We start from the raw sequence: 12,214 nt of genomic DNA, 5'->3' as shown, positions 1-12,214 counted from the left end.
CCTTTGCATCTTCATGCTCCCCCACCAACATACTCAGCACTGAACTATACTCAGTTTCCTTAAACTCTTTCCTGCATCATTTGGGGTCTTTGATAACAGTATCTCCAAGACTGGTTATGAATCTGGTCCACCTTCTGAGGTTCAGGCTATGCTGTTACCCCAGAAGCCAGGCACATTGCTACACAGAGTGGGGTCTGAAGCACAATCTACCAGTGCACAATCCACTTGTTCTCTGTCTTCTGCCCCAGGAGACTGGCATCAGAGACTAGACTGAGGGCTTGGGAGCAAGCCTATGGGGTATCATCACTGAGGAGCTAAATGGCATTGCTACCTTTATGCTGATGATGCCTCTGGGTGTAGGGAGGCTGATAGGAGTCAGGTGGGAACCCATTTTTCAGGCTTCCTGTAACACGTGGGAAGCAGCAGTTAATGTTTCTTCCTCCTTGCTGACTGTGCTGTCTAGGTCAGGTGGACCTAGCAGCAACATCAGAGAGAGAAGGAAAATTGTAACTGGACGACAGTAGTTGCAAACAGGCGGAAAACATCTGTTTTTTGGATGAGAGCAACAGCTGATGCTCCAGCCCTTAGTTTAAATTATGGTTTGGGGGGCCTTGTTAGCAAATGGCCACTCTGTTGTACCTTAAATCTGTCCCTGTATAATCAGATGTAATGTGAGAATTGATTCTTCCCTCTGGTGACTGTAGTGGTGAACCAGATGTTTGTTCACTGTCATTTCCTTTATGGTGGTGAAACCACAAGTTTCCTAAACATCCTGTTGTGGTTTGGTTGCTATTGGAGATGACAGAATCGTGGCACGTAAGAACACTGCTGCATCACAATATGACAGGTGGTTGCTTCTCTTCCCTGCCATCCTTTGCGTGGCAGCTAGTACTGGATTGTTCAATATCAGTCTGGTTTGTTTCCTTTTAGGAATCTAAAATGTTTTCCTATGCTGGAGATATATATATATATATATATATATATTTTTTTTTTACCAACAAAATTAAATGTTTGGGTGCACATGCATACAAATCATTTCCCCCCATTTTTTTTTTTTTAAGGGTCCATTTGCTACATTCAAGATGCAGTACGATCGAACCTGTGAGTGGACAGGCTTGAAGTTCAGTAACGATGGGAAGCTCATCCTCATATCAACCAATGGAGGGTTCCTTCGACTGATTGATGCCTTTAAGGGAGCTGTACTGCATACGTTTGGGGTGAGCATGCTGTCTTGGTTGCCTTCTTGGAAATTGCTCTGTATTTGCTACGTCCTTGTCAGGGATGAGATGATGTGGGATTATTAGCTTGGAGGATAAAACACCCCAGTTCCATGTATTCCAGGGGCAGGTCTCTTGGAGCTGCCTTCCAGCTGCAGTAATAGAGATAGCTGATGCCCTGTGGATGAGACAAGTGTTAAGGAGAGGGCTTCTTTACTAATTTGCTGCTTATTGGTCCCCTGATTTATCTTGGGCCTTGTTTACACTACAAAGTTAAGTTAACTTAAGTTACATGGATGTACAGCCATCTGTAATTACCATCTGTAATTAAACCACTGTTGCATGTCCACACTATGCTCATTGTATCAATGGAGCACATCCACAGTAGCAACTCTTCTATCGACAGAGAGCAGTGCACCGTGGGTAGCTATTCCACTGTACAACTGGTCACAAGGTGTCTTAGGAAAGGGTTTGCAATGCCTCTTGGGGGCAGGTTCAGCATTACATGATGCAGGTTTTTCAATCCCATCATTCCATGGGTATTCAGTTGCCCTGGTAACTTGCAAGCCAGCCATCTCTGTCAGAAAGCACGGACCCTGAACTGCTGTGAGGTTAGCTTGGGTGTGGAATAAAAAACTCTATCTATGTAATGTTGAGGTAAACTTCATACATGCAGGGGAAAGTATCTTTAAAGGGGAGGGAACAGGGATTCACAGGGACATACACCAACGAGGCTCTCACAGCTGCATGACTGTGAGGCTGTCATTGTGTTTAATCTCCTGCGGGGTAGTGTGCCTTGGATACTGCCGTGGTCCTGAAAGATATATGGAGCATGTATAGAAGTGGCTCTGCATCAGAGCAACTGTTTGCCTCCCTTGCTTCTGGTATGCCTGCCACAGCTCTTTGATTTTTACAAGCCCTTCTCCAGGCCCCAAGCAATCTGGCTGTAGATGTCAAAGTTCCTAAGGCTGGAGTGGAGCTGTGACTGCACAGCCTCCTTTCCCCACAGACCAAGGTGATCCAGCACCTCCTGTGTACTCCAGGGAGGAGCGCGTTTGCTGTGTCGGGCCGGCATGGTCAACTGGGCAGTTCCTGTTGGAGAGCTCTCATAGAAAGAACAAGTTCAAAACTTCCTGGGGCTTTAAAAGGGGAGGAAGTGCATGCCTGTATACCTGGCTGCAGGGCAGTAGAGGTCAAAATGGTGACTAGACCAGTCATGGCAGGCATTGTGGGACATGTCTTGGAGGCCACTTAAGTTGAAGTAAGCAATGCAGCATCTACGCTGACACTGTGTCGCTCTAACTAAGTTGACCTAAGCTTCAAGTCTCTCATCAAGGTGGTATTATTAGGTCGGCATTGGAGGTGTGTTGAAGCGGCGGGAGGAGCATTGTAGTGTGTACACCTCCAGAGTTAGGTTGATGTAATCTGCCTTATGTCAATTTAACTTTGTAGTGTAGACAAGCCCTTAATCTTGGCTCACTTGAAAACTTCTCTCCCTCTTCCCTTTTAGAAATTACTTGTGATATTTAACTCCCTTTAATGGAGCTTTCAAAGCTCTGCTAATGAGGGGAAAGTGTTTAGTTTAGTACCTTGATAAATTATTGCCCACTCCTAATCCTTACATCTGTGCTCTGTCCCCTCCTGTGGCACTTGGAGGGCTTTGCATAGTACAGTCTGTAATGCTTGGGGGAGGGGCTCCTGTTCTTCAGCTAGAAGAATGATTTGACATGTCCCCTTGCCACAGGCTTGAAGGCATTTAACTTCTTTTGTGTTGTAGGGTTATAACAACAGTAAGGCTGTCACGTTGGAGGCATCATTCACACCAGATTCCCAGTTCATAATGATTGGTAAGATATCCTTACCCCTTTGTAGCCTGCAATTGTGGGTCTTACTACAAGGCAATTTGAGTGCTGTGAAACTGGGTATTGATATAATTAAACTGAAAGTTGGTTTAAAGGCTGCAAGAGGCTATTTTAGGACTTACAAAATGCTTTCCTCACTTTGCTGTGGGAGACACTTACAACGCTCTCAAAATTCTGTCATTTCAATACCGTATACTTTAAGGTTTAATTTAGTAGGTAGGTCTGTTGTCCCTGTTTCCCACTGGCCAAGTGTCCACATCACATATTACCACTACAGCTGACACTAATTCATAGCTTGGCTGGCAATCTCAGCCAAGAGGAAGAATAGAAAGGGCTACCGACTGAACTTCCCTCTTACTGTCACCCCCAAGAGTTGGTCCCCTCAGGCTGCTGTTGAGATGGATTGGCAGAGCAGCATGGGTAAAGTTGTGTGTAGTAGGAAAAAGCAACTGAAGTAGTTTAGAATGTTGCAGCCTCCCTCCATCCTATCTGCAGACTACATTCTTTACCTTTTTGGGCTACCTGTGTACTGTAATCTGCGCAGTATCAGCTGGGATATCCTAGGATACACTGCCCCCAGTGAATGTAAGCTGAGCTGCAAAACGAGTCCACCATCTCCACATTCATATTCCTCGTAAAGATCCTCCTTACAGTGATGATTACAAAAAACTAAGTGGCTGATATGGCTAGACTGGAGGTAGTTCTGGATAATCTATATACTACACGCACAGTTATAACACTGCATTATTAACTTACTGCCCAACATGGCCAATTTTTCTCTCTCTATCATATAGAGTACTGCCTCCCCCACTACCTTCTTTCAGTTCATGTATACATGAAACTACCCTGTATACTTTGGATATACTAATGTTGAAATCTAGCTGGTCATCAGTAACCTGCCCATAAGTTCTTCTTAATAACTAAAGTTAAATCTAGGATGGTATTTCGGTCTCTCAGGAAGGACCATGCTGGTGGTGGTTCTTTATTCTGGTGGATGATTTCCCTTCTGATCCTGCAGGCCCTCATTTTATCCTCTGGAGACAGCTCCGTTCTGCATGTTTTACCCTTCTTGCCAGGAAACATCCCTTCTCTAACTCTTTGGTATCCGCAGTCCTCCTGCTGTTGGACAGATTCACTTCTTTCTCAACTTTTGCATTATTCTGGAGTTTAGCAGTTGTAGGGACATTTTTTTTCCATTTTACTTTGTGCAGTTTGACTAATTTACCCTGGGTGCCCACTTAGTTTATTTCCTGAAAAGCCCATACAGACAAAAAGGAAACAGAAAAAGCCTTCTTCTTTTTAGGGATTTTGTTAAAAAGTCAGGATATCTTATATAAAAGAGGTTATACCAAAGACTAAAATATTTTTGGAAAGAGGTCAATTTTAAAAATTCCGGGTGTCCCATTAAAATGGAAATTTGTAGACTTCTGCTATAAAAACATGTATTTAGTAGTGATGAGAGTTGAAACATCTTTAACAAGCTTGGTCATTCACATGTAGCATAACTCACTGAAATCTGGTTTACCATACCCTTTGATTATTTGCAGACTGCACAATTTTCAGTGACTAGATTGCACTTCTATTGCCTGATTTTTCAGCAAGCTGTTGTGCACATGTGAATCTTGGATTTGATTCTGCATGTAACTAGTAAGATGCTTACCTTGCTCTGGGTATGAACTGGGAATTTGTGCAGATGAATACTTTATGCATGTACTTGGAAGATGGAATAGATACATGCACAGCTTGCTGAAAACCAGGCCTTTAATGATCTGCAAATTGCAGGATTATAATCAGATGGCTTTTAGGATGCCATTGAGTTTTATTTAGCACTCCAGCTATCTTTTAACAATGCCTTTTATCCTCTGATGTTGGTCTTCAAGCCATTAATGTGCATAGCAAAGCTCTTTCCTTTGTAGTGCTGGTCTACACTAGAAAATTAGGTCAACCTCACTATGTTGCTCAGGGGTGTGAAAAATCCACACACCTGATCAATATCGTTAGGCCGACCTAAATCCCCGTGTAGACAGCACTAGGTGAATGGAAAAATTCTTCTGTCGACCTAGCTACCGCCTCTCAGGGAGGTGGATTACCTACGCCCATGGGAGAATCCCTCTTGTCGTCATAGGTAGTGTTTATACTGAAGCACCACATCGGTGCAGCTGCTACTGTACCACTAGCGTTTTAAGTGTAGGCAAGACTTCACTCTGCTAATGCCAGCTGTCATCTTCTGCGGAATGAGATGGCTTATTGGGCTGCATCAGACTTGAGTATATAAAGAGTTATTCTGATCAAATCCATATACTCCCTCTTGGTAGCTATACCCCCACAACAAGTTGGGGTAAATTCTCCCTTCAGACTTGCAGGTACAAATTCCGCTGACTTTGAATGGCGTTCTGTATGGGAAGCATTTGGGCCTGCAACCTTTTTAAAAAGCTGGCAATCAGAGATTGATTCCTATAGATCTGATAGCTCTCTTCTGGTGTCTCCACTACACTTTACCAGTGATACTTTGACATTCTGTCCACTGTGTTGGCCTTTTATGCGTATTTATATCTTCTCCAACCCACAGGTTCAGAGGATGGAAAAATTCATGTCTGGAATGGGGAGAGTGGGATGAAGGTGGCTGTGTTGGATGGGAAACACACAGGTCCTATAACCTGTCTGCAGTTCAATCCCAAATTCATGACCTTTGCCAGTGCGTGTTCCAACATGGTAAGAACACAAGTCCATCCTTTTCAGCCTAAGGGTCAAACACCTTATTTCTGGTAGGTCAGTGAGCCAGAATTAATATTGAAGTAGATTTTCTGTCCTCTTCTATTCCCTCAGTGGCTTGAGCATTGGCCTGCTAAACCCAGGGTTGTGAATTCAATCCTTGAGGGGGCCATTTAGGGAACTGGGGTAAAAATCTGTCTAGGGATTGGTCCTGCTTTGAGCGGGGGGTTGGACTGGGTGATCTCCTGAGGTCCCTTCCAACCCTGATATTCTATGATTCTATTCCCTTTGCGCTGCTCAGTGCCAAAGGAGTGGAAACCACCCACAAGTCCCCTGCTGAGGGAGTGCCCAGCCATGCATATGCTTCCCTTCTCACAGCCCCTGGTGCGGAAGTTGTGCTTGAGGCTGGGGGCATTGGGGGAGTGGCTGGTCTTCAGAATTTTCTAATTCTTCTCTCCTGGGTTGCCCTGGATGTCTCTGTGGGAGAGGGTAGTTATCCTTTGCTAGTCCTCCCCTAAGCTCAAGAAGAGCCAGTCCAACTTGCATCCTGCCCTCCCTGTGATTTCCACAGCCTGGCAGTGGATGGAAGTGTGGCAGTACATTGGGGACAGAAAGGAACAATGTATATGAACACATTGAGAACAAGCAATGCATGTGCATGCACACAGAAAGATGGGTTTTTTCACACCACCATAATATGGCTGACATTTCATGATCCTCCATCATAAACACTGAGAGCTTTAAGGTCCTGTTCATGTTCAGTCTTAGGGGCTTGCTAGGAAGTAGAGTTCTTAACAGTCTAGGAAGGTATGGGAGGACTGCTAGGCCTGAGCATGCCCATGTATTGTGTGTAAGATATAGAATAAGCAGTTGCCTTTGGCAGCATCAGCTTGACATGCATCCCAGTCCAAGCAGGGATACTAATTCTGAACTGCTGGTAGCATGTATCAGATTCCTTGGCTTGCTTTGGGGCTTACTGGGTGAGGAATTTCAGATGCCTATTCTAGCTCCATGCTTACATTTTCTTCTTCTTCTTTTAGGCCTTTTGGTTGCCAACCATAGATGACTAATTCTGAAACCACAATGTCCACTGGGTGGCTTCCATACTGTTAATAGCAGCGTGTTCTTGCAAAGATGGTGTTGGAGCTGCCTACTTCTCCTGGACTGTATGTTCTCATCCATCATACCCACGTACGTTCCTGTATGTCTTTTATTTGCTGCATTCCTTCAGAAGAACTCCTTCATTTGACCTCCGAGAGTTTGATCCTGCTGTACCCAGAAGCTGGGTGCAACATGTAGCTACTTTCCAGTCAAAGTCCAATAGGTTCCAGCAGAACTTGTAACTGGCACAGTGTTACTTTTGAGAACGTGGCAGAGAAATAACGGAAAGTCTGATTTTTATGAAGTTTGCTGCAGTCTCTAAGGTGTAATTGTGTTTTGTTTTTTCTCTTACTGTAAACACACAAGGCTACAGACGAACTGCGGTGGGTGCCTGGGACGTGCAATTCTGTCCCACACCTGCATGTTTATCACGCCTGGGATCTCTACAGTGTCACTATTGAATTCTACAAATACAAACTTCATTTGTGCCAAATACAAGCAGACTGACTGTTTTTAACCCAAATGTCAGATGCACAGAGATTTCTTTTGCTATCGAACACTTGGGCAAAGGCTGCATATTCGCATCATGGCATCCATCATCCATTTCTGGTGGTCTAGTGCCTGGCAGACCATACAGGTTTTGCCTGCTGGCAGAGAAAGCTTGAAGCAGCCTCTGTGCCATTCATCATCCCAACATCCAAGGCACACAGAGTACTGAAGAGGTCTGGTGGGCATCCCAAGCAATAAAGGAGTCTGTCAGCAGGAAGATGATTAAAACAAAGACTGAAACTGCAGTAGTCTCCAATACATCTTCCTTCTGTATCATCTTTGCTGATCTTACTTGTAAATATTATGGGGGGAGGATAGTAGGGAGGGGTCATATTTTTTTACTTTTAGGTATTAAAGAGTCTGACGTGGGCCAGTATTGTGGGATGAGTTCAGGCTGTTTACCTTCCATTGATGCAGCTTTCTCCTCCTGTTCTGTAAATAAGTCCATTAAATTCTCCCCAAACTGGGTCCAGGCCTGTATCCCTTTTGTTAGTAATACTTCCACACACAAGATTTTATTCCATTATGCATTTATTCACACATTGTGCAAGTTCTCAACAATTGCTTAAAAGACTGTGGCTCACCTGAAGTCGGATGGGTGTTATCCAAAGCCAAATGGAGAATTTGAGATGTCTATCTGATATCCCTTTTTTTCTTGTATTTTGCCCTGGCATTTCTGTAAAGAATGCCCTTGCAGAAGTATTATACCTCTGTTGGATATACTGCACTCTGCCCAAAAAATGGACAGCAATGAAAAAAGTAAACCAAGCCTACCAGCTGGTATTGTTCCACTTTCTTTCTTTTCCTAAGTCATCACATTGTAAAATTGGTCTGAGGCATCTCCATTAGCACGATGAGAAAAGTACAATGTACATGGAGCTATGCACTGTGCTCTCATCTTAACCAAATACTTGCAACCTAGAGGCTGAGCATACAACCTAGGTACATTTGCTTGGAAAATCCATTCTTTTTCTCCTGCTGCTAACCCCACCCTCCCAAAAATGCAAGAGACTGTCAAGGTGGCAATCTGAACAGGAAATAGGCTGATCCTGGATGCCATTTTAGTGTCCCCTTATACCTGAAAATAATTTGTTACACCTCTGGTAATCGTGATCTTGATGCTCCATGTTGTGTAGTTTACATCTCCACTATAGGGCCTTGCATCTAATGCAGAGCATGTTCCACTGGAATAATGTATGGGTTTGTGGTACAGCCCACCCCTTTCTCTGCTCCACTCTTGCTTGTTACAACTGTTAGCATAACACACACTTCCATAAGCAAGGGCTAGGGGTGTAGAATGGGTTTCTCGTCACTGCCAGTCCCATTTGAGGTATTAGTGCATGTTGCGCTGCAGCTTTATCTATGACAGACACTCTGTACGTCATCAAAAGGGCTGCTGTGCATGAGACAGTCTGAGAAATTAATTGTTTGAATCTATGTGACTAAAAAATGCTGTTTAGACTCTGTGATGTGCCTCTGTGCTAATTATACTGTACATGTTTAAAGCCAATTCTATGGTGTGTTCTGTGTTACACGAGTTAGTCTGTTACTCACTTGGTGGGGATGACAGACTGACGTTCTTTTGATCTCGCCAAACACTTAGGCTGCAGGAGTTCCAGATCAGAAATTCCTTTGTATGGCTGCACCAGCATCCCTCCTACTGGCTAATTCTGTGCTGATTTCACCTCAAAAAGCCAAGGGCAAAGGGGAGAGGGACATCTGTTCTCACACATGACAAGGCTTCTGCAACTGTTTCTTTTTCAGCCCCCTCTTGTTGCATTCTGGGCTGTTTGGTGCTATAGCTGCCATTTAGTGTTTTGTGAGCAGCCGTGTTTTGCAGAGGTTTATAACTTAGCATGTTGGTGGTGGTGGGGAGTTTAAAATTAAAAAATACAATTGAGGTTGAAACAATGATAACCTGAAGCAAACTCATTCAGGTTTTTGCAAAGGTGCTTTTAGATGAGTGAAATGAACAGTTAGTCCCCACCAGATATTACTTAGGCAGGGAAGAGACTCAGAAGATTTTTCTTCTGAGAAGTGCCACTTGCAAACCTGCTCTAAACACTTTTTATAAGGCTGTGTTATGTATCTCCAGCTGCATTGTAACCCTCTCAATGTGTATTTGCAGCATGTTTAACACTATAGAGGGCTGAAATGTTGATCGACGAATTTGCACATCAGAAACATCAAAAGTTTTCAGGTCGAGAAGTTTGCAGGATCAGACACAAGGCGGCACTGATTGTCAGTGTAAAATTGGTAGTATTTTGTCTCTAGGGAACTAGATATTATTCCCTGACTGATTTTCTTTGTTCCATGAGTCTCTCACAATCTTAATGTAGCGATCAGGGTTTCTGACAGGGTTTTAGGAAAAAATTGAAAGAGAACTGACTGTTGCCAAAACAATTATCTGGAAACTTTTAAAAAAGTAAACTCAGTTGCATTCATTAGCTTTCATAGAGCTTAAAGACAGGGAAAAAGGCTTTTAAGGAATATGCTACTATGTTTTAAGGAAAACTAAAGAATATTAGGAATGACACTTCAGTACTTTTAGGGGAAACTGAGTATAATCAGAAAAGTACCTCTAAAAATAGCACCACCTTACCCAACCTACTGTGTGAGAGCTCCATGGCTATACCCTGTCACTTTGACTCTTATTGGCCCAGCAGAGTTAAATAGGGGAGAGTGAGCTAGATTCTGTTTTGCTTCAGGCACTAATCAGTGGAAGTTCAGATTCCGAATCTTCATTACTGGTGGTGTCAGTAATAGTAGTAGAAAGGAGCCCAGCTTGACACCTTCTCAGATCCATATATGAGATTGCAAAGGAGGCAGTTTATATTCATAATAAAAAATCCTGTCTGTACCCCAGTCCTGCAAATATTACACAGGTGCTTAACTTTAAATATGTGAATAATGCCATTGATGCATGTGTACAAAAATGTGCAGGTTTGTGGCATTGATTCATAATCTAATCAGATTTGATAAGCAACTGAGAATAAATAGGGAAGCTACAATCTCTTTTCTGATCACAATTCTGGCAATATTTGCACTTTAACAATCTGCAACAGGATTTCTGGGTAGCAGGCTGGGATCCTGTTTGCCTTTGAGAGAGGCTGTCCATTGCAACTGCTGTCCTATTGACTATATTCTTGGTTGTGAGCTTGGTTTTGTGAATTTAATTTTTAGGTGGTGACCATCTATTGGAGGAGTGTAAATACATTAATGTCAAATTATGAGATGCCATAAAATACTGCAGATGTGGAAAATTCAGTGTTGTGGCTATCAAATAAATATTTTGTAGACTGATTTTTTTTTTGAGTAATGTAGATTCTGCGTTTACTACTTGACAATTAGTTTTACAGTGCATATTTATGTGCTGCTTGGAGGGGAAGGGGAAAACTAACTTAAAATCACTGGTTTATTTTAATACATTAAAAATGCTCCCTGCCTCTGAAGAGTTTGTTCTACCCAATTATAGGGGTTTGTAATGGAAACAGACATCTTATGCTATTCTATACTGTCTGTTATAAGATGCTTTTCTTGCCTTTAAATATACCAGTACCGTGAATAACTCGACATGAGTTTTGTACTGGGATTTGATTGCTCATCTGTGTGTGATTGCAGCCCTGGTCAGGTGATTTGTTTAGGATTGAACCTGTGACCTCTGGATTTAAAAGCATGAGCCCCAACTCCTTTCTCTATTGGCAAAAGGTCTATTGGCTTGAATGTAGTGGGAGACACAAACCTCTTAACATGGTCTGGCTACTAGAGAAGGACAAAGACCTGCACTGAGCTAATGTCTGTTAAATTGGAGTTGTTTAACCATTAGGTGAATTTTATTGTTGGTTTATCTTGAGAAACAGGAAAAAACAGAATTGGGGAAATGAGTTCTACTAAAGTTCTCCCCCTAAAGTATGGCTACTCTGAGCTTCTTACCTATCCTAAAACATTGTTCAGATGGTCAGGAATAAGATTCTTTTTTATATCCTTTAACTTCTCTAACCTGCCGATCTAATTACATAATGTCTGAGCAAAATGTAATAAATGTGGTGCTATGGTAATGGCTGTCCATAAGCAGGCTGGAAAGAACAACTTGTCAAGATAAATTTCCCTACTGAATTCACCTAAAAGCTATTACAGATTGTAGCAAAAGTAAGGCATGTCTGCTAATGGAAAACCCCTAACACTGCTTGTGCAATTCTCCAATGTCCTGCTCTACATTTGAAAAGGCTGTTAAAAGATATGAAAAGGAGGGGGCACCTGACTGGAAGTGATGCATTAACAGGTTTCATATGTGAAGGAATCTGTTCAGAAATGATATTTTTTTCAGTTAGCTTCTTTTATCCCCGTGGAGCTTAAAGCACTCTACAAAGTATGAGACTTTTTATTGTCACAAATCTGGCAGTTGCGGTTGTGAAATGCACCATCTATTTAAGAGTATGCAGACATTTAGGCTAGATAATCCTAAAACAGCTGAGGGAATTCAGCAAGACAAATAGTTGCCCAAATCTGAGCTGAATCCTAGATGTAGACTGTAGAGCCTAAAAAAGCAGTATTGTCACCTCTGAAAGATGGTACTTTCAGCACCATAGTCTTTCTCCCCACCATCCTGGGGAATTGGTCTCTGTACTGAATCAGTGCAAAAATACCACCACCTCAACCATCAGCTCTACTTCAAGCAGCATGAGTCCCCTCTCGAGGTTTTTCAATCTATGTTCTAACTGACCCACTTGCATCTGATGAAAGCTCAAGACCCTGAGGTTATACAGGCCTGGG

General features: G+C 42.7%; 1 protein-coding gene across 1 annotated transcript in view; it reads left to right on the top strand.

The window, feature by feature from the left end:
• WDR82 (WD repeat domain 82) overlaps positions 1-10,744 on the top strand; it is a 36,746-nt gene extending 26,002 nt beyond the window's left edge. Inside the window, exons 6-9 of the mRNA XM_054036193.1 lie at positions 1,062-1,217; positions 2,995-3,064; positions 5,649-5,791; positions 6,832-10,744. Of these exons, the coding sequence (XP_053892168.1) occupies positions 1,062-1,217; positions 2,995-3,064; positions 5,649-5,791; positions 6,832-6,861 (399 nt within the window). The 3' untranslated portion in view covers positions 6,862-10,744. The remainder of the gene's footprint in view (positions 1-1,061; positions 1,218-2,994; positions 3,065-5,648; positions 5,792-6,831) is intronic.
• Positions 10,745-12,214: the final 1,470 nt, after the last annotated feature.

The sequence above is a fragment of the Malaclemys terrapin genome, chromosome 7 (genome assembly GCF_027887155.1).
Source record: "Malaclemys terrapin pileata isolate rMalTer1 chromosome 7, rMalTer1.hap1, whole genome shotgun sequence".
NCBI classification, from domain to species: Eukaryota; Metazoa; Chordata; order Testudines; family Emydidae; genus Malaclemys; species Malaclemys terrapin.
The sequence above is the reverse complement of the archived record's forward strand: the minus strand, read 5'-3'. Positions and strand labels throughout refer to the sequence as shown.